Raw genomic sequence first — 21,986 nt, 5'->3', positions numbered from 1 at the left:
GGGGGGCGCCCGCACAGACAGGCGGCGGGTGGCGCCCGCACAGACAGGCGGCAGGGGGGCGCCCGCACAGACAGGTGGCGGGCCGACCGCACAGACAGGCGGCCGGCCGACCGCACAGACAGGCGGCCGGCCGACCGCACAGACAGGCTCCGGCCGGGGGTGAGGGGGGAGGGAGGGAAATCAGCGCTGGGGAGATTAGTTTACTGTACCAGCAGCAGCACAGGCAGCGCTCCTCTCTATGCCACGTCTACTAGGATGGTAGGAGGGAAAAGCAGGGAGGCGGAGAGAGAGTGGGTGGGCGGAGCCCGGGAGCCGGCCGTCCCGCCCGTGGCAACGGGACAAACAACGTAAAGCGTGAAAGTCCCGCTGTATCCGGGACGGTTGGGAGGTATGCAGCATGTTAGAATGTGTACATAAGATCCCGCTGGTGGTGGCCGCAGCTTATAGGCCCCAAATCTGGTGACAGGTTCCCTTTAAAGTGAACCTGTCAGGTGCAATATGCACTCAGAGCCAGGAGCAGTTCTGGGCACATATTGCTAATCCCTGCCTAACCGTCCCTGTATACACTAGCATAGATAAAGAGATCAAGAACAAATATTTTTAAAGATCTTATATCTTATGCTAATGAGCGCGGGGACTAGTCCGAAGGGCGTTACTTCACTTGGCTAGTCGGCTCGCATAGCATGTTAGCATGTTATTACGCCCCTGTGTGAGTACTAACACGCTATGTGAGCCGACTAGCCAAGTGAAGTAACGCCCTTGGGACTAGTCCCCGCGCTAATTAGCATAAGATATAAGCTCTTTAAAAATACTTTTTCTATAGATGCCTTTATCTATGCTAGTGTATACAGGGACAGTTAGGGAGGGATTAGCAATATACACCCAGAACTGCTCCTGGCTCTGAGTGCAGATTGCACCTGATAGGTTCCCTTTAAAGGGAAACTGTCACCAGAAATTTAGCAAAAAAAATAAAAGATTCCCCTCTGCAGCTCCTGGGATGAATTCTAGAAAGGTTCCTGTTGTTATTGTGCCCACTTTGAGACCTAAAAAAATACTTTATGAAGTCTTACCTTTTTGTATGCAAATCTGTTTTTATGGTCACGGGGGCGGGCTGCCTGGCGTCCGTTATTCCCCCTCCTGCCGCTGTACGCCGTCCCCCATTGCTCATTTCCATACATGAGGACGCCTTCCTCATGTAACTGTCCTCCTGAAGTTTTGTGCATGCCCAGTGCCACTCTCGCGGGAGTAAGCACTGTGCAAAGTGTGAACGCTTTTGAGGTGATTGCGCAGGCGCGAGATTATGGGCGGCGCTGTGATTGTCATCAGCAGCGTCATCCAAGTACCTGCCCATAATCTTGTGCCCGCGCTTCTCACTCTGCCTCCACCGTTATGCGCAAGCACTGGCCATATGAACCACGTTACCTATTACCATGGGCGCGAGATTATGGGCGGCGCTGTGATTGTCATCAGCAGCGTCATCCAAGTACCTGCCCATAATCTCGTGCCCGCGCTTCTCACTCTGCCTCCACCGTTATGCGCAAGCACTGGCCATATGAACCACGTTACCTATTACCATGGGCGCGAGATTATGGGCGGCGCTGTGATTGTCATCAGCAGCGTCATCCAAGTACCTGCCCATAATCTCGTGCCCGCGCTTCTCACTCTGCCTCCACCGTTATGCGCAAGCACTGTCCATATGAACCATGTTACCTATTACCGTGGGCGCGAGATTATGGGCGGCGCTGTGATTGTCATCAGCAAAGTCATCCAAGTACCCGCCCATAATCTCGTGCAAGCGGTAATAGGTAACATGGTTCATATGGCCAGCACTTGCGCATAACGGTGGAGTCAGAGGGAAAAGTGCGGGCACGAGATTATGGGCGGGTACTTGGTTAACGCTGTTGATGACAATCACAGCGCCGCCCATAATCTCGTGCCTGCGCAATCACCTGAAAAAGCGTTCACATGCGCAAATCTTCGGGAGGACAGTTACATGAGGAAGGCGTTCTTGTGTATGTAAATGAGCAATGGGGGACTGCGTAAAGCGGCAGGAGGGGGAATAACGGACGCCAGACAGCCCGCCCCCGTGACCATAAAAACACATTTGCATACAAAAAGGTAAGACTTCATAAAGTATTTTTGTAGGTCTCAAAGGGGGCACAATAACAACAGGAACCTTTCTAGAAGCAGCCCAGGAGCTGGAGAGGGGAATCTATTACTTTTATTGTGAAATTTCTGCTGACATGTTCCCTTTAACTGGTAGGGCAGCCAGGATAAAGCAGAGCTGAAGTTGTTGGGAAGCTAGGACCCAGCAGCTCTACAGGCAGGAGACCACTGATCGGTAAGCTAATAGAAGCCTGCAGATGTCACTCTGCATAGGTTATTACTGGCCAGTGCTATCTGCAGGAGAGAGAAGTGCTGATTGCACGGTCTCCTCAGCGTCCTGACTCCCCGCGTGTCTGCAGCAGTGAGAAGCCGCACACGGGGAATCAGAGAACAGCTGCAGACAAACGCAGGCTCCAGGACTGGGGGGGTCGGCTCTGGGGGAGGGGGGATCGCTCTGCTGCAGGGAGGGGTCGCTCTGCTGCAGGGGGTGATTCATACCTCAGCAGCAGTCACAGGAGTAGGTGCGCGGTCGGCTCTGTAATGAATAGTAGAAGGGAGAAACAGCGAGGCGGGGCTACAGTGGGTGGGTGGAGCCCGGGATAAACAGCCTCACGGGCGGGACCCGGGATCAAAGGCTCAGAAGAGGGACTGTCCCGCTGTATCCGGGACGGTTGGGAGGTATGGGATTAGACACACAACTCAGCAGACAGTATCACACAGGCTAGGATTAGATACACGGCTCAGCAGACAGTATCACACAGGCTAGGATTAGATACATGGCTCAGCAGACAGTATCACACAGGCTAGGATTAGATAAACGGCTCAGCAGACAGTATCACACAGGCTAGGATTAGATACACGGCTCAGCAGACAGTATCACACAGGCTAGGATTAGATACACGGCCGTGCAGACCGCATCACCCAGGACAGGATTAGATACACGGCCGTGCACACAGCATCACCCAGGACAGGATTAGATACACGGCCGTGCACACAGCATCACCCAGGACAGGGCCCATAATCGCGGGACCGCGCTTTCCCCCTCGGCGTCCTTCGTTCTGCGCAAGCGCGGTGCTGCTGACCCCACGTCACCTCCTTCCCATTTATTTCCTGCCTCAGGGCAAGATGGGAAGCAGGTGACGTGGGGTCAGCAGCACCGCGCTTGCGCAGAACGAAGGACGCCGAGGGGGAAAGCGCGGTCCCGCGATTATGGGCGGTTGCTTGGTAATAAACATCACAGCACCGCCCATAATCTAAAGCCTGCACGCACGTCACCAGCGGTGACACTGGGCACAGTGCTCATCCACGAAAGATGGGCACTGGGCATGCGCGGGGACCTGTGGAGCACTGGGCGGCGTCCACAGCTATGGAAAGGAGTGATGGGGGACGGCCTAAAGTGGCAGGAGGCAGAATAACGGACGCCAGGCAGCCCGCCCCCGTGTCACATTTACAGAATCCAAATCCAAAATGATACCACTTTAGAAACTCTGTATTTTGGTCAGAAAGTGGGCACAATAATAACAGGGACCTTTCTAGAATGCAGCCCAGGAGCTGCAGAGGGGGAATCTTTTAGGTTTTAGGGGACATTTCTGCTGACAGGTTCCCTTTTAATTTTTTTTTCATTTTTAACTTTTTATGTTATAATATTAAAAAAAAAAAAAAAAAGTAGAATCTTAACATTTTTACACTGACATCTAGGCCTGATAATACTCTTCCTGTGGGGCCCTTGCACATTAACAGCAGAATGGTTCAGACCGCACTGGATTATATTAAAGTGTTTAATGAGCATGATTTCATAAGGGCAAAGAGCATTAGGAAGGAGGAGGTGAGCTGTGACATCACCTATTGTGAATGGTGAATCCTGTGTGGTCTGTGTATAGAGGTGTTCTCTTCACATGTATTACTGTCTGTGATAATGAATGCTGAATGTTCATCGGTACTGGACAAATTGTGCATAGTAAAAGCACTAGTGGCCAGTGTGAAAATTGCAACAATTCAGATTTTTATTTATTTATTTTTTTTTTTTTTATATGGAAAATTTTAAAAAATTGCCAAAAATGTTTAAATATATAGTTTATCGTAGGATATGTTCTGATGACCCGTTCCATTTTAAGGGTCTGTTCAGGATAAAAAAGCATGTCTGCTTTCTACCAAAAAGTTGCTGCATGCCTGGCCACACGTTAGGCAACGTCTTTCTAATCTTGGGCTACCATTTAAGCCAATTTTTTTTATTTATTTTTTTTTGTCTTCTGCAACAACAAAAAAACTTTTGTATTGCACTTTTCCCACAATGGACTCGAAGCACAATTCAGCAATAACTTATATAAGTAGCCTGGTGCCTATATAAATAGGTGATGCCATAACAATCACAATGTTGAAGGGAGGTCTGCCATTACCTCTCTTACTGTTTTTATTTTCATGTTATTAATTGAATCAGATTAACATTATAGTTACACTAATAAGCAATTTTTTTTCACAAAGAGAAAAAAATAAAAATTTAAGTTTTGAGGTTTGTAATACTCCATCTTGTGCCAAAAGATTGTGTGTGGGTAAGGTCGCTTTCACACTGCTTTCCTCTCCCTGTTCACTTTTCCTGTCGAGGCTTCCAACCGAACCCACCGCAAAATGGGACTTTGATGTATGTGCCGACAGGGCCACTGACTATAATGGTGCAGACGGATTCACAGTGTACTCTGTCGTGCGCCATTTTCGGAGGTATACCCTGTAACAGCGTGTCCCTCCCCCGCTTGTGCTCATGGTGTAAAGCTGGGTTTACACACTGCAACATCGCAAAGTACATCGCTGTAACGTCACCGGTTTGGTGACGCAATAGCGACCTCCCTAAGTCTCTGCTAAGTCTCTGGTGAGCTGTCAAACAGGCAAACCTGGCCAACAACGCAACAGCGATCCGGACCTGCAGAGCGACCTAGCTGGTTGTTGGGGACGTTGATAAGCAGCCTTTTGAAAGGGAAGTTGCTAACAAAGTCGCTGCAAAGTCTTCACACACTGAAACTTCATGCTGCACAGCGGGAAACAAAGGACCTAGGAATGGTCCTGAACGATTTGTAACGATTACAACTTCACAGCAGGGGCCGGGTCGCTGATAGGTTTCACACACTGCAACATCGCAAACAACATCGCTATTGCGTCACAAAACCGGTGACGTTACAGCGATGTCGTTTGAGATGTTGCAGTGTGTAAACCCAGCTTAATAGTCTGTCCCTCCTTTGTACTGCTTCTGCTGGGAGATTGTTTGTTCTTCTCAGCTAATCCACAACTTGGTAGACAGAACAGAGCCAGGACAGCTAAAGTCCATTCATGTATCAAATGTCCAGGGGGAGGTGGGCCCACCTTAGGGGCTGATCCCAGGAGAGAAGAACAAATGAGACCCATGTTAGTTCAGTTAGTTGGATCTCGGCTGGAGAAGGGCTAGGATTTATAGCTGAGGCTGGATCCTAGAGCCTGTGTATGGACTGTCACAGATTGGAGATCAGTGGCCACATGGGATTGTGTCTTATTTGTTCACCCTGTTGGACTCAAGGAACTCATATAAGGACCATTCCCATATTTTCCCTAGCGTTGGAATACCGGGAGGCGCCCCTGGATCTTTTGTTTTGTTGTGGACTCCTTGCAGACTTTAAGGATTTATATTTATGTTTGGTGCTTTATCTTTGTAATTCCAATAAAGCCCTTTAGATTGTTCCTTGGCCTGGTGTCCCTTACTGCTCTGTCGCGTATCCCTGTCACATACCCTTACTGGAGGCGGACACCCAGACGCAGTCTACTACATCTGAGTGTCCGCCACCAGTAAGCGTATACCTCCGAAAATGACGCACGATAGAGCACACTGTGATTCTTTCTGCACCATTATAGTCAGAGGCCCCGTTAACGCATACATCCGAGTCTTGTTTGCAGGGGGTTTTGATTGAAGCTCGACTGGACCACTGATAAGGCAAAGGAACGCAGTGTGAAATTCCAAGTTGAGCTGCTAATAAGCCCTTTTCCACTTTGCCTGCAGTGGGGTGCCTGAGCTATATGAGTATTCTGAGTGATCTTTTCTGCTTTTGTATTGCATGTATTTGTTGTATTTGCTAGATATAGATAGATTTATAGTAACTGTCTCTCTGTCTCTCTCCCAGTCTGTTTTTGTCTGTCTCTGTCTGACTATTTCTATCTCTGTCTGTATTTGTATCAGTCTATCGGTCTCCATCTCTGTGTCTGTCTGTCTCTCTATCACTGTGTCGGTCTCTGTGTGTGTCTCTGTCTCTTTGCCCGGCTGTCTCTTTGCCCGGCTGTCTCTTTGCCCGGCTGTCTCTTTGCCCGGCTGTCTCTTTGCCCGGCTGTCTCTTTGCCCGGCTGTCTCTTTGCCCGGCTGTCTCTTTGCCCGGCTGTCTCTTTGCCCGGCTGTCTCTTTGCCCGGCTGTCTCTTTGCCCGGCTGTCTCTTTGCCCGGCTGTCTCTTTGCCCAGCTGTCTCTTTGCCCGGCTGTCTCTGTCTGTTTTTTTCTGTCTCTCTCTATCCATCTCTCCACCAACATCATATAACCTCACGCATAAGCTTCAACTAAAGGCCGCTTTACATGCTGCGACATCGCTCAAGCGAACTAGTTGGAGTCACGGAATTTGTGACGCACATCCGGTCGCTTTAGCGATGCCGTTGTGTGTGACACCTTTTGAGCAATTTTGCATCATTGCAAAAACGTGCAAAATCGCTCATCGGTGACATGGGGGTCCATTCTCTAATATCGTTGCTGCAGCAGTAACGAAGTTGTTCCTCGTTCCTGCGGCAGCACACATCGGTACGTGTGACACTGCAGGAACGAGGAACCTCTCCTTACCTGCATCCACCGGCAATGCGGAAGGAAGGAGGGGGGCGTGATGTTCGTCCCGCTCATCTCCGCTCCTCCGCTTCTATTGGGCGGCGGTTCAGTGACTCAGCTGTGGCGTCGCTGTGACGCTGAACGAACTGCCCCCTTAGAAGGAAGGCGTTTCGCCGGTCACAGCGATGTGGCAGGGCAGGTAAGTAGTGTGACGGGTCTGGCGATGTTGTGCGTCACAGGCAGCGATTTGCCCATGTCGCACAACCGATGGGGGCGAGTACCCATGCTAGCGATATCGGTCACGATATCGCAGCGTGTAAAGTGGCCTTTACAGTTTATTTTGTTCCTATAGCAACCACTGACAGTTGCTATTAATAACCTATAGCTCCCACCTCCGTTCAGTTTAAAGGCGGCAGGATTTTAGAGACTAACTGCACGGGGTTAAATTTTTCTGTGAAAACAGTCTACGATGCTCCCTGGGTCACCTGAGGCGTCTGTGCAAAATTTCGTGATTGTAAATGCGACGGTGTGGATTCCTTTAGCGGAATTCACACACACACACACACACACACACACACACACACACACACATACACATACATACATACATACATACATACATACATACATACATACATACACATACATACATACACTCAGCTTTATATATTAGATAGATATATATTTATAAATAAAATATAGAGGCTATTTTTGTCCATTTGGGAATACCCGACTTGTTAGTTGCACAACATTCGGACTTCAATTTTGATGGTCTGTTGTATTCACTTGTGTGTAGCATGTGCGTATGGAGATTTTTTGCAGCAATAAGCTTAGAGCCGGCATGCAGAGAATAACTGATGGCAATTACATTGAATGTAACGCCTAAGATTAAAGGGTAAAGTTCAGTTGACATGTGACCTGAAAGTCCACCTGCCAACTTGTGTGGTGCTATACAATGCGCCAAGGTTTTTTATGACCCTCTGACAAGCGTGAACACGAAAGTCTACAAACTAGGAGATATTTCACAAATTATGGGTGGAATGAATGAAAGGTAAAAGCAGCCCTGCATTATTGTGATATTTTGCATTTTGTATAGCGCTACCTTCCGAAGTGGGGTTTCCTACAGTACATTGTATTGTACATGCTGTGGTTGAAAATGCTGTGAAATGACCACAGTTCAGAGCCACAAAACCCAATAAACAGTACTTTATTCCAAAAGAGCAAGTCCTCTCGGTGGTTACATACAGCTGTATACCCGCTTATTGCAACAACCACACAATGGAGAATAACCACCCAAAGAAACATGAAATACTGTCAGATTCTATTTCTAGCTGAGAGCCGGCTTCATAGAAACTGAGAAGAGGTAGGGAGTTTCTTTATAAACTCTCCAGAGATAAAAGGGAAATAACCGAAAACACAAATTAGAGTTGTACAAAAAGCTGTTCATGAATATAGGTCAAGACTGCAAACGTTTGAAAGCATTTGATTTACATTTTTTTTTTACCAGTCGTTTGAATAGTTCTGTGTTCTCTACAATGAGAGAATTTCGATGCATATTATGTATATTGCTGAACATTTTATACAGGGACGTTTTACATGAAATAATGTACAACTGAAAAAATAGAGCGTTTAATGGTAAAATGTTTAGCTCTGTACCTCCACTTATATTCTTAAAGAGGTTGTCCCCTACTTTTACATTGCTAGCCTATCCTTAGGATAGGTCATCAATGTCTGATCGGCTGGAGTCCGACACCCTGCACCTTTGCCGATCAGCTGTTGTCGGTCCCGGCGGCGGCAGCAGGCACCCGGAAATGTTCAGTTCCGAAGCTGCTTCGTCTTCTGATAGCGGCCACGGCCGAGTACTGCACATCCGCCTCCCATTCAAATCTATAGGAGACGGATGTGCAATACTAGTCCGCGGCCGCTATCAGAAGATTAAACCGTTGCAGGACTGAGCATTTCCGGCTGCCTGCTGCCGGGAGTAAGAACAGCTTATTGGCGGGAGTGCAGGGTGTCAGACCTTGGCCGATCAGACTTTGATGGCCTATCCTTAGGCTAGGTCATCAATGTAAACCTAGTGGACAATCCCTTTTTAAAGGAGGTGAAGCACAGTCCCTATTGGAAGTAATTGAGGACACTTCAGTTACTTAATGGGGCATAGAACAAGGTATTTTAGATAACAATTTGGGAAATTAAATTAAGCATATGCTCTTTTTTTCTTTTCGATATAGCAATTTGTTACATTTAATAGCTCTATATACCTTGGTCTACCTCACAATTTCTCCCGTGTTCAGATGTTTCAATCTTCACTTCATATATTCACCATTTACCTCCATTAATTTGCGATTTATCATCTACGTGTCACAGGGAAGCTTTGCTCTGGAACAGAGGAGATATTCCGGTGTTAAAACTTTTCACCTTCAAGTTTCTGATTGTTCAATCCATCTTCTAGGTTGGCTGAAAACCTTTGATGACTATTTCAGAGACCAGACACAGCACATTCTTAATAACATGGTTGTAAAATTGCAAGAAGCTAAAGAGAGGAAATTCATTTGGTCTGAGATCTCGTACTTCGCCAAATGGTGGGATGGAATTGATACTCAGAAGAGAGACGCTGTTAAGAAGTAAGTGTACTGCAAACTCATTCTCAATTACACGTCATTTCCTGAATATAATTACTCTTCACATTGAATTATACACTTTGAAATGACATTGGAAAAATGATGTAATCTATGTGTATGACTGAATGCAGTGTCATATTTACCATAGAAGCTGAGAATTGTTAGGCCTCATTCAGACTTGAGTGTTTTTCAAGTATACACAAAAAAAACAAACAGTCCAAGTAATCAGGGTTTGTTGCCTGTGTCCATTGTTACCATCAGGGTTTTATTAGTTACCAAGCTTCTCCTATATATTACAATGTTAAAAGGGTTGCCTGGCCTTGGGTACAAGTCTGAAGTCACTGTGACTTCAAACTGAATCCTCACCGCAAACCTACTGCACGCTGTAGGATTTTCCGGTGCCGTGTTCAGGCGAATGCATGGCCACAAGTATGCAATTTGCATATAAGCAGTCACTTGCCAACTAGACGTTTGCAGTGTCATTCAATACAAGTAAGTTGAATTGTGCAAGACCAGATAAGTCTACTGGGAAAGTGGATAAAAGCATACAAGTCACATGCTTGCGGTCAAATGACCTTCCGCTTCTGCCCTTTTTATCGGAGAATCCTCACTGCACTTGGCACCTGCATGTATACAGCCCCAGACTATGAGTATATATTCTATCTGGAAAACATGTATGGAACATGTATGTAAAAAACTGACAACTGAAGGAGGTCAATGGGAGAGGACCCATTAAAGAATTGTTTTCGCTGCATATTGTGACATTGTCCTAATGGCTGAAGCTTCCACTAGAGTGAACTCTTGTAACTGATTTGATATTTTGTAAACTGGCCTCTCCCTAAATACTGTTAGGTCCGGAAAAATTTGGACAGTGACACGTTTTGGTATTTTAGCGGTTTACAAAACATATTCAAGATTTATTTAATATGGACTTAAAGGAGTTGTCCGACACAAACTCCCATTATTTTTTTTAAGCTAATCTGTGCTGTATTGTCATATAAAACATCCCTACATTATTATTTTTTTTTTTGTTTTCTAACTTTTGTTCCTCTTCAATTATCACTTTATTCTCTGCACGCTCTTTGTTTACATGCAGCTCAACCAAACATGACATCTTCCTGTGCCAAACATTACAGTCAGAGCTGGCACCGCCCAACCTCACTGTCAGCCCCTCCCCCTGCACACCCATTAGCTGTCAGTATTCTGCCCAGCACTGACCTCTCATCGATCCAGCAAAGATGGGCACATTACTATATTATTTGTGCGGTGAATGTGAGGTGATTGTTCTGCAGAGATGAGATATTACTGCTCTGTATATCCAATCACTGGTAGTGCAGAGCAGTGATCCTGCTTCTCTAATCTGTGACAGCACAATCACCTCACATCCACCGCACATATAATGTAATGTAATGTGCCCATCTCTGTCCCCATAATATAGTAATGTAATGTGCCCATCTTATAGTAATGTGCCCATCTTGTAGTAATGTCCCCTTGGGCTCCTCTTCTTGTAGCAGTGCTCTGTCCTGTAGAATTGCCCTCTAGTCTGCCATTCTTCACACACACAAAAACAAAAAAAAAAATCCTTCTCACCTGTCCTCATTTCCTCAGTGCCCTACGTCCTGTCTCTTGCAGCCGCAGCCCTCTTCTAGCTGATCGCGGCTTCTGCAGGGGGCTGTGCAGTCAGCGCTTTATAGCAGAGGACTGATTTCCAGGCACTGTGCAGGGAAGCGCTCTCTATGGAGCTTCTCCAGTGATCTGCTGCTGGCTTCTGATTGGCCAGTGGCTGATCATAGCCGTATACAGCACTCGGCTCTGTAGAGCGCCTGGGAATCTGTCACCTGTTATAACTGCACAGCCCCCTGCGGAGGCCGTGATCAGCAAGGGACTTGCACGCCACAAGCCGCATCAGGGGCCGCAGCTGACAGCGCTTTATATCAGATGACAGATTCTCGGGTGCTCTGCAGAGCCGAGCTCTGTATACAGCCACTGCAATGATCCGTTGCTGGCATCTTATTGCCCGGCGGCTGATCATGGCTGTATACAGCGCTCCCATTTGCGCACCACCAGTGAATCAGTCATCTGATATACAGCGCTCTCTGCGTGGCCCCCAGCAGCATCAGGGGCTGCATGCAGTGTACAGATAGCGAGACCCCTGTACTATGGGATGTGTGGGAGGGTGCATGAAAGGGGGGCGAGGACGCCACCCACTGTACCTGCCCAGCAGGGCAGCTACATGATGTCTCCTGTGATGCCCATCGACTAGGCGAGCACAAGCTTTGTGGAACAGATGGTAATAACCGCGATAATTACTCCGGAGCATCAGGGCCGGTGGCGCTCCGATGAAGAAAAAATCCCGGGGGAAAAAGTGTGTGACGTCACATGTACACGTGATATCCCTGACGAAGGAGGTCACTTTGCCCTTTGAAACGTGTCGGTTTTTAGACCCTGTGAGAGCCCGTAGTGGCTGTCACATGTGCCTGTGACGTCACATGCTTCTTCCCCGCGTTTTTTTTGTTTTCATCGGAGCGCCAACGGCTGGGGTGCTCTGGTGTAATTATCGCGATTGTTACCATCCGTTACAAGCCACACACACAACAAGCCGACACAAGGAACCCTCTTTTTTTTTATCCGACTGACTTCACCTAACATCTGACACCAGGTATCTATTTATGTTCCTCTCGTCTGGTATTTAACTACCAGCGTGTGTACCGCGTCTCACTTCCTCAGGCTGACCCCTTCTGGCTTTTGGTCACTCATATCTGATTATCATTGATCTTAATGCAGCCATGGTCGTTCAGGTTGTAAAATATTAGAACGGAAAAGGTGAATGAAACGAAAAATTTAAGAGAATAAGGCTATGTGCACACAATGCGTTTTTCGGGTGCGTTTTTGGCCTCAAAACTGCATGACTTTGCTTCCCCAGCAAAGTCTGAGTTTTCAATTTTGCTGTCCGCACACAACTTTTTTTTTTTTTTTAAGCTGCGTTTTTTAGCTTAAAAAAAAAAAATGGACATGTCAATTCTATCCTGCGTTTTTCTGCGTTTTCCTCCCATGCAATGCATTGGAAAAATGCAGCAAAATGCAGAGATCAAAAATGCAGCAAAACGCAGCCAAAAAACGCATGCGTTTTTTGCCGCTTTTTGCTGCAGGTGCGTTTTTAGCGGCCAAAAACGCAGCGTCAAAAAAACGCAGCGTGTGCACATAGCCTTAAATGTAACCATAGCTCGATTAATGACCACACACACACACACACACACACACACACACACACACACACACACACACACACACTACAATGCAATGCACGCTCCATTACGCCTCCCCCCCACATAATACAATACATCCCCCCCATCACCCACTACACACACACAAATACAATGCACCCCCCGTCACCCACTACACACATGCACACAATACAATGCACCCCCCATTACTACACGCACACACACAATGCACCCCCATCACACACACTACAATACAATGCACCCCCATCATCCCCTACACACACACACACACACACACAATGCACCCCCCATTACACCTTCCCCACACACACACTACAATTCACCCCCCATTACCCCTCCCCACACACACACAATACAGTGCACCCTCCATTACCCCTCCCTACACACACACACAATACAATGCACCCTCCATTACCCCTCCCCACACACACACAATACAATGCACCCTCCATTACCCCCTCCCCACACACACACAATGCACCCTCCATTACCTCTCCCCCCACACACACACACACACACACACACACACACACACAATACTGTGCACCCTCCATTACCCCTACTCCCCCACACACACACAACACAATGCACCCTCCATTACCCCCTCCCAGACATAATACATTGCACCCCCCCCCCATCACCCCCTGCACACACAAATTACACTACCCCATCACTACACACTCCTGCCTCCCCCCTCCCTCGGAATACAGTACTCCCCCTCTGCCTGTCACAAAGCTGTGTCTCCTTCACAAATGTTCCCGTTGTGTCCTCAGCCCCTCCCCACTCATCTCCATTAATTAAACCCTTCATCTTCGGCTCCTCCATTGAGCGCTCGCTTCCTGATGTCTCCTGTGTCCCGGCGCCCGCAGCACTGTGAAGACGTCAGCAATGTGCTGATCTCATCACGTTGCTGCACGTCGGGGGTGGGGCCCCGTCCTGGCGCACTGTTCAAATGTATTTACGTCTGAAAGACGCAAATACATTTGAATAGGAAGAAGGAAGCTGCGGTCACCGGCGCGCTCCTCTGCACTGTGTGCATGTCTGGCACACAGCAGGACCGGCACAGCACAGCACGCTGCCTCCTGGTCTTGCTGCAGCTAGTGTGCCCGGCATGCACACACTGCTGAGGAGCGCGCCGGTGCCAGTGACTGCAGATACAGCGGCTTACTACACCGTGCCCCTGCATCTAGGGGGGGGCAGCTGTGTCCCCCTGCCCCTCGCTGGGTACGCCCATGCTAAATACAGCGAGTGCATGAAAATTAAGTTTGGAGGGATGATCTTGGTAAACAATGTGGATTGCTATGCAATGCCTGATCAGACATGAATAAGTAAAACCATTGTGGAGTCCGTTCACCATGTGCGCAATTCAAAGCATCCATTGCCCTTTGTCAGGTTTGTTGCACCCTTATACCATCATTGAATAGTGCAGATCTGATGCACTATTCCATACAGATGATTCCTGCAAAACCAGTATATAAAAGTGTTGCACATTTTTCGTTTAAGCGTTAAAGGGGTTTCCTGCTTCCTTGCAAGGTGGCTCACATTCACATCGGAGGTGAGCAGTGCGGATAATGTTCTGACCTCACACAATTCTCCGTAGGCGCACGTGTCCTGTTCATTAGAATAGGACATGCACATAATGTCTGCTGATCATGCGTCTTGGCAGGTGTGCGGGTCAGAATGTCATCTGCGCTGCTCACTTCTGGACTTTCCCGGATGTCCCTTTTTAAAGGTTTATAGGTAAAGTATGCTGCTGTGTCCATCGGTCAGGAAATCATTTCAATACTTACCTTCAACATACAATGTGAAATTTCTCAGCAGGGAATGCTGGCATGTGAAACTGTTCCTGACAATGGGCATTAAGGTGCTGTATCTCAGGGTAGGTTCACTTTAAGGTTTTAATAAAGAACTCTTGCAAGAGAAGGTTCTGTCCAATTACGTAGACGACTAACATCAGACGAACCCTATTAACCATTATCATGTCTATTTGGCTTACTTTTGGGTAACTGAATACTGTGGTGGGGGGGGGTTAGGACCTGTGTATGCAATCATCATCATCATCATCATCATTATTTAGAACATGGTCATATTTAATTTATAAAGGAAATCTGTCACCAGGTTTTTGCTTTGTAATCTGAACTCACCATGATGTAGTGGAAGACAGCCTGATTACAGTGATAAGTCACTTACTGGGCTGTGTTTTGCTTCTTCTATACAATCATTTTTTTTATCAGCAGATTATCACTACAGGACAACTGGCCTTGTCCCTAATAGTCCAACCCCTGCAGTGATTAGCAGCGTTCTGCCACTATACACTGCACACAGAAAGTTGTGGTGTGGGTGGGGTTATATACAGATCAACATCTGAGCTCTGCTAAATCTGCTGCAGAGAATACGATCATAACTGCTACACCCAGTAGAGTAAGGCTAGGTTCGCACACTGCGTCTTTTTGACGCTGCGTTTTTGTGCGTTTTTGGCCGCTAAAAACGCACCTGCGTCGAAAAAACGCATGCGTTTTTGCCGCGATTTGGTGCGTTTTTGGCTGCGTTTTGCTGCGTTTTTGATCTCTGCGTTTTGCTGCGTTTTTCAAATGCATTGCATGGGCGGAAAACGCAGGAACGAACTGACATGTCCATTTTTTTTTTTTTAACTCAAAAACGCAGGTAAAAAAAACCAGATGTGTGCGGACAGCAAAAATGAAAACTCATAGACTTTGCTGGGGAAGCAAAGTCCTGCAGTTATGAGGCCAAAAACGCACCCGAAAAAACGCACAAAAACGCCGCGAAAAACGCACTGTGCGCACATAGCCTAAGTGATACATTCCTTTAATGAGGGTATCTGTCTCTACATCCCACTGCTGTCAGATTACATTGCAAAAACCTGCTGACACTTTAACTACTTTTATATAGACTATTGTACACCAGTGATGGGTTTGGACACCACAATTTGGTCATGTTTTTAGGTTTCAACTAACCTCAAATGGGGGGAGACTTCAAATTTCTGTTTCCTTAGGATTGTCATAAAAGTCACATAAGATATATAAAACAGTGACATCCTTGGAACCTAAAAGACATGACGGTTCATTTTGTTAATGCTTTCTTCTAATATATCAAATATTGTAATTGTACAAACAATTGAGGTCCTTCCTGAAAGAGTTGGATATCTTTGTATATTTTAAACTCTAATCACTCTGTTTCAGAGGAGAATGAAAGTATTCTGTAGGCATTGTCCAACACAGAAAAAAAAAAGAGACCAATTCAGCTCACCATAGTAGGTTAGGACATCTCAGAGGGCGCGGTGCACAGAAAAATTCAGGCCGGTCCCTGAGAAGAAGCAATCCAGAGTAGAGGGAAACCAGCATCCGCAGATAATTCATAAAAACCTTTCCTTTCTTAACGCCATAAGTTAAAACATAGAAACAGTCTGGTCTACGCATTTCGAACAGAAATGTTCTTAATGATTAGTCATGGGGGGGGGCTTGCTCGCTGCTGCTCGTTACTCGATCAAGCATTGGGTTTCTCCAATGCGACTTGAGTACTGAGTATAATTGAAGTCAATGGGAAACTCGAGTATTTTTAAACACAGGTGTTTGAGCCTCGATCGAGTAACGAGCTGTGGTGGGCACGCTCGCTCATCAGTAATGAAAACATGTCTACTTGATGGAGATGTACGGGTTTTTGGAAGGAGTATAAGGCCTAAGACACAAGGCATGAAAATCTGTGCGAGTGGAGTGCGATAAAACATCGCATTCCACTCAGACCAATATTAGCCTGTGTGTCAGCACCCATGAGCGATTTATTTTCTCGGTCCCAATCGGACCGAGAAAACAATCTCAGCGTGCTGCGACTGTAATGCGAGACTCTTTCTCTCGCACCCATTCAAGTCTATCGGGCGAGAGAAAGATCGCACTGCACTCGCGGTTCACCGGTGTTCCGCGAGTGCAGGGCGAGAATGGCAATGGCCAGCTACGGAGGAGAGAGGGAGGTAAATCCCTCCCACCCCTCCTCAGTGCCAGCCCGCAGCTGGGGTCCGATCACATGATCGAACGTCAGTCGCAGTGACACTCTGCTCCTGCTGTTCTGCCAGCGTGAGCCGAGTGTCATACGAGGATCGCATTAGTCCCCGTGTGGCCCCGGCGTAAAGGAATAAATGGGCCGGCAGTGAGCGTGTACAAGTCCTGATCCAGTCACATGATGAAGATTGTACCTTTTTGGTCCTGAGATCGATTGTGGTCTCTGATTTCCCACAAACAACTTTTTAAACTTTTCTGAAATTGCAGTTGAGGGGGCAAACTGCTTTGGAGGATCCAGCACATTTATGGTGCATGATTTGGCAATGAACTGTATATGTTCTTGTTCTTCATCAACAAAACTCCTCCAACTCCTGCATTTCTCACTAAAGAATTTAGTGTTAAATTAGTAAAATGTGATTTGTGGAACAAGCACAAACTGTCAAGGCTTGTCAGAAGTCAATACGTAATTACATTGTTATTTTGTTAATTCAGGAGCGCTGCCGCTTATACTGTATTTCTCAGGGTTACCGATCTGACCTGTAATTTTGATAACAAATTTCTGCTGGAAACAATTGACAAGATAATTGCCAGATTTATTTAGTCCTCTCCGTGACTGTCCCAGATTTTTTACCCTTCTAATTGCACATAGTAGATGGTGAAAAAGAGAACATTTTTCCTCTGCCAAACAAGTTAATGGATTGTAGCGGTGGATGACCCAATAAAACCCAAATATTTATTTTAAGTTAATTATTTTCCAGACCTGTGGTTCGCACTTATTTGTGTAAATACACACAGTGTGTTAACAATGCCCATGGGATTTAATTAAATTAAACAGCGGCAAGAGCATTTACTTTTCTTTTTTTTTTTTTCCAACGTTTTTATCATGTCCATTAAATTTCTGCACAATACTGGTGTTACAGAATTTTAGATGGCTAAAAATAAACTTTTCAGATTAAAATGCTTGATAGTAGCCAAGTTTTAATAGTTTCTGTAATCTTTTACCCTTAAATGTACTGCTGTAACTAGGTTGGGAGGGGTGGACCCTCCATAAAATCTCATTATTTAGGTTGTATTTAGGCAGGCTGTTCAGGGCCATTAAATGACGTGACCAGTTACATAGAATGGCCTATTTAGTCAGTCCGATCGCTGTTCCATAGAATTGTTCTGTGCATACAGAACAACATGTTCTCAGCATTACATGTCCTGTTTACCAAGAACTACATTATTGGCATACTCCTTGTGGACTAGAGAGGTTTACTGCTTAATACTGGTTAGTGTGTCTTTTACTTTTAGGGGATTAAGAAGTTAGTGTCACGGGGACTATGGGGATAGCACAAAATCAGAACCCCCCTAAGCTGACCTTCAGAATAGGGGGTCCTCTGCTAATCCTATTCTCAGAAATACCCCTAATGGTGGGGATGTCTTTTTCCTTCCTGGTCCTCCGCCTGAGCAGCCCTGGGCTTATACCCCTCCCCCAGGGGGATCGGATAAGCGTGTGATTTAACCCACAAATACAGACAAATGGGAAACCAAAACTCTATCACACAGCAGCACACACAGAGGTATAAGACAATAAGAGATAAGGAAGGAAATAATAGGGGGGAATCAACAAGACGACAGGTAACTCCACAGCAACACCAAGCACAAAGCAACTTTCTCCACCAAGTCTGGGACACCACAACTCACAGACCAACACAGCATAAACTATAGTTGGCCTAGGTTGAAGCTTTTCTCCAGCCTAAATATGAGAAGAGCAGAAGTGATTGGCTTCCTTACAACATCTGATCAAAGAAACCTAGCGAACAGGCTAGCAGAGGTTAACTCTTGCTAGCCTCTCTATAAATGAGCACACAGCTGGTCAATGCTAGTCTGCCTGAGTTGATCAGAAACACTAGCAAACCCATCGGGCGGCATGTCAGACTCTGCAATGTGAACAGAGGATGATGCTGCCATGAAAGTCAGTGAGTTTTGTGCAAAACTCCATGTGACAGGTACAAGTTCTCTAGGCATGTGTTATTCGCTTTCCACTGGATGAAAGCATTGAATGGAGCTGCACAGATTTATTCAATGTGCACTGGATCGGCTCCTATATAACAGAGGATCTGCAGTGACTGCTACATCAGTAGACCTGTGTGTTGCAGTTATTTTAACAGCTTACATCTGACCACAGCCAGAATTGGCAAGAGCTGATTCTCCACGGGAATGTCTGCCATCCACCACTCCGATATTGTGTACCTAGCCATATGACAGGCCATCAATATTGCCAAGTAATAGCTGATAGGTGGAGATGCTCTTAGACCCCCCCATTGATATTAGTGACTAATCCATGGATAAGTCATTAATATATGCCCAAACAACCCCTTTATTTCTATTGATGTTATAGGTCAGGGGTCTCAAACTCAGCTGGGTATATGGGCCGCATATATATAAAAAAAAAATTTAGGGGCCGCATTCTTTGCAGGACATAGTGACATTTTTAATGAATCCATGTTTTATTTTTTTTTCTATACATCTTTGGATCACTTTTTTGAACATTTTTTGCTTATTAGAACAAACCTGCACTTTTTTGTTTTTTGGTTAAGTTTATATATAAAAACATTTTTCATAGCGCAAAAAAAAATAATCATGCTTTATTTTGAATTTTATCACCTTCTTGCAATATTGTTTTAAAATTAGCAGCATCATATAGTAATCTTAGCCAACATCATATTGTAGTAATGTCCCCATCTGTGTACCCTGTAGTAATGTCCCCCATCCTTGTGGTATTGTGCCCTGTAGTATTGTGCCCATCCTTGTGCCCAGCCTTGTAGCATTGTGCTCATCCTTGTAGTATTGTGCTCATCCTTGTAGTATTGTGCTCATCCTTGTAGTACTGTGCTCATCCTTGTAGTATTGTGCTCATCCTTGTAGTACTGTGTTCATCCTTGTAGTATTGTGCTCATCCTTGTAGTATTGTGCTCATCCTTGTAGTATTGTGCTCATCCTTGTAGTATTGTGCTCATCCTTGTAGTATTGTGCTTATCCTTGTGGTATTGTGCTCATCCTTGTAGTATTGTGCTCATCCTTGTAGTATTGTGCTCATCCTTGTAGTATTGTGCTCATCCTTGTAGTATTGTGCTCATCCTTGTAGTACTGTGCTCATCTTTGTAGTATTGTGCTCATCCTTGTGGTATTGTGCTTATCCTTGTGGTATTGTGCTCATCCTTGTGGTATTGTGCTCATCCTTGTGGTATTGTGCTCATCCTTGTAGTACTGTGCTCATCCTTGTAGTATTGTGCTCATCCTTGTAGTATTGTGCTCATCCTTGTAGTATTGTGCTCATCCTTGTAGTATTGTGCTCATCCTTGTGGTATTGTGCTCATCCTTGTGGTATTGTGCTCATCCTTGTGGTATTGTGCTCATCCTTGTAGTATTGTGCTCATCCTTGTAGTATTGTGCTCATCCTTGTAGTATTGTGCTCATCCTTGTAGTATTGTGCTCATCCTTGTAGTATTGTGCTCATCCTTGTAGTATTGTGCTCATCCTTGTGGTATTGTGCTCATCCTTGTAGTATTGTGCTCATCCTTGTGGTATTGTGCTCATCCTTGTGGTATTGTGCTTATCCTTGTGGTATTGTGCTCATCCTTGTGGTATTGTGCTCATCCTTGTGGTATTGTGCTCATCCTTGTGGTATTGTGCTCATCCTTGTGGTATTGTGCTCATCCTTGTAGTATTGTGCTCATCCTTGTAGTATTGTGCTCATCCTTGTAGTATTGTGCTCATCCTTGTAGTATTGTGCTCATCCTTGTAGTATTGTGCTCATCCTTGTAGTATTGTGCTCATCCTTGTAGTATTGTGCTCATCCTTGTAGTATTGTGCTCATCCTTGTAGTATTGTGCTCATCCTTGTAGTATTGTGCTCATCCTTGTAGTATTGTGCTCATCCTTGTAGTATTGTGCTCATCCTTGTAGTATTGTGCTCATCCTTGTAGTATTGTGCTCATCCTTGTAGTATTGTGCTCATCCTTGTAGTATTGTGGCCATCCTTGTAGTATTGTGCTCATCCTTGTAGTATTGTGCTCATCCTTGTGGTATTGTGGCCATCCTTTAGTAATACGCAAAAAAAAAAAGAATTCTCACCTTTTCCTCCGTTCCCTGCGTGCCCACGATCAGTGTTTGCAGCATTTTAAATACAGCATGTTTCAGCTGCGTCCAAAACACTGCGATATACAGTACAAGCAGAGTGGATGAGATTTCTAGAAATCCCATGCCCACTGTGCTTGTGCAGTCAGCAGTGAAAAACTGACCTGCGGTGCAGCTTTCAGAGGCCGTAGCATGTGAATTTATGCTGTGGAGTTGCATGCCCTCTCTAGGGAGAACCCTGCGACGAGACCGCAGCACCCCCACACTCCTAAGGAGGAGACTTGCAGCCCTGCAGGTCAGGACCCGCCGCCGTCGTCAGCACGTACCTGCTTGTTGCGGCCTGTGACAATCGCAGCTCTATGCCTGGGGTCGGCACCGGCAGGACTTAACTACAATTGAATCATTTGCGATGCCGCACAGAGGAGCTGTCTGCGTTATACCAATAGCTACCGCTGGCCAATCAGATGCAAGGAGGTGACGTCATACAGCAACGTCACTTCCTTGCATCTGATTCGCGAGCAGTAGCTATTGATATAATGCAGACATCTCCTCTGTGCGGCACTGCAAATGATGCCATTGTAGTAAAGTCCTGCTGGCGCCGGCCCCAGGCATAGAGCTGCGATTGTCACATAGGGTCTGCGGGCCACAACAAGCAGCTTTGGGGGCCGCATTTGGCTTTTGGGCCGCGTGTTTGAGACCTCTGTTATAGGTAATATTTTTTGTTATCCCTGTTAGGTCTGATGGTTTAGTGGATAAATCTTATGTTGGTTCTCTAGTTTAGTATTTCTGATCCCTCACTCTATATACCATATCTTGCATCTCTTCACACAACTATCTGACGTGATAAAAATTCTACAGCGTTGGCAACGACTTCATGTTATTGTTATAAGGCAATATTACATAGACATTGCTAAAATTAAGCTAAGACGGGCAAATTGATGTTCTTTTATATAAAAGGATAAGCCTCGTACTAGATCCTAGTGCTTTTTTTGTTTAAAGACTAAGGGTTAGCAATAGTAGCCAAAGGTAAGAGTTGTCAATGACTTGTAATTATATTAAAAT

The 21,986-nt window shown here is 45.9% G+C and overlaps 1 protein-coding gene across 1 annotated transcript in view; it reads left to right on the top strand.

Annotated features, from left to right (window-relative positions):
* Positions 1 to 21,986, top strand: part of MAN2A1 (mannosidase alpha class 2A member 1) — a 190,029-nt gene that overhangs the window by 80,632 nt on the left and 87,411 nt on the right. Inside the window, exon 4 of the mRNA XM_075325021.1 lies at positions 9,377 to 9,548. Within this exon, the coding sequence (XP_075181136.1) occupies positions 9,377 to 9,548 (172 nt within the window). The remainder of the gene's footprint in view (positions 1 to 9,376; positions 9,549 to 21,986) is intronic.

This window comes from Anomaloglossus baeobatrachus, chromosome 1 (genome assembly GCF_048569485.1).
Source record: "Anomaloglossus baeobatrachus isolate aAnoBae1 chromosome 1, aAnoBae1.hap1, whole genome shotgun sequence".
In the NCBI taxonomy this organism is placed as follows: Eukaryota; Metazoa; Chordata; class Amphibia; order Anura; family Aromobatidae; genus Anomaloglossus; species Anomaloglossus baeobatrachus.
The sequence above is the reverse complement of the archived record's forward strand: the minus strand, read 5'-3'. Positions and strand labels throughout refer to the sequence as shown.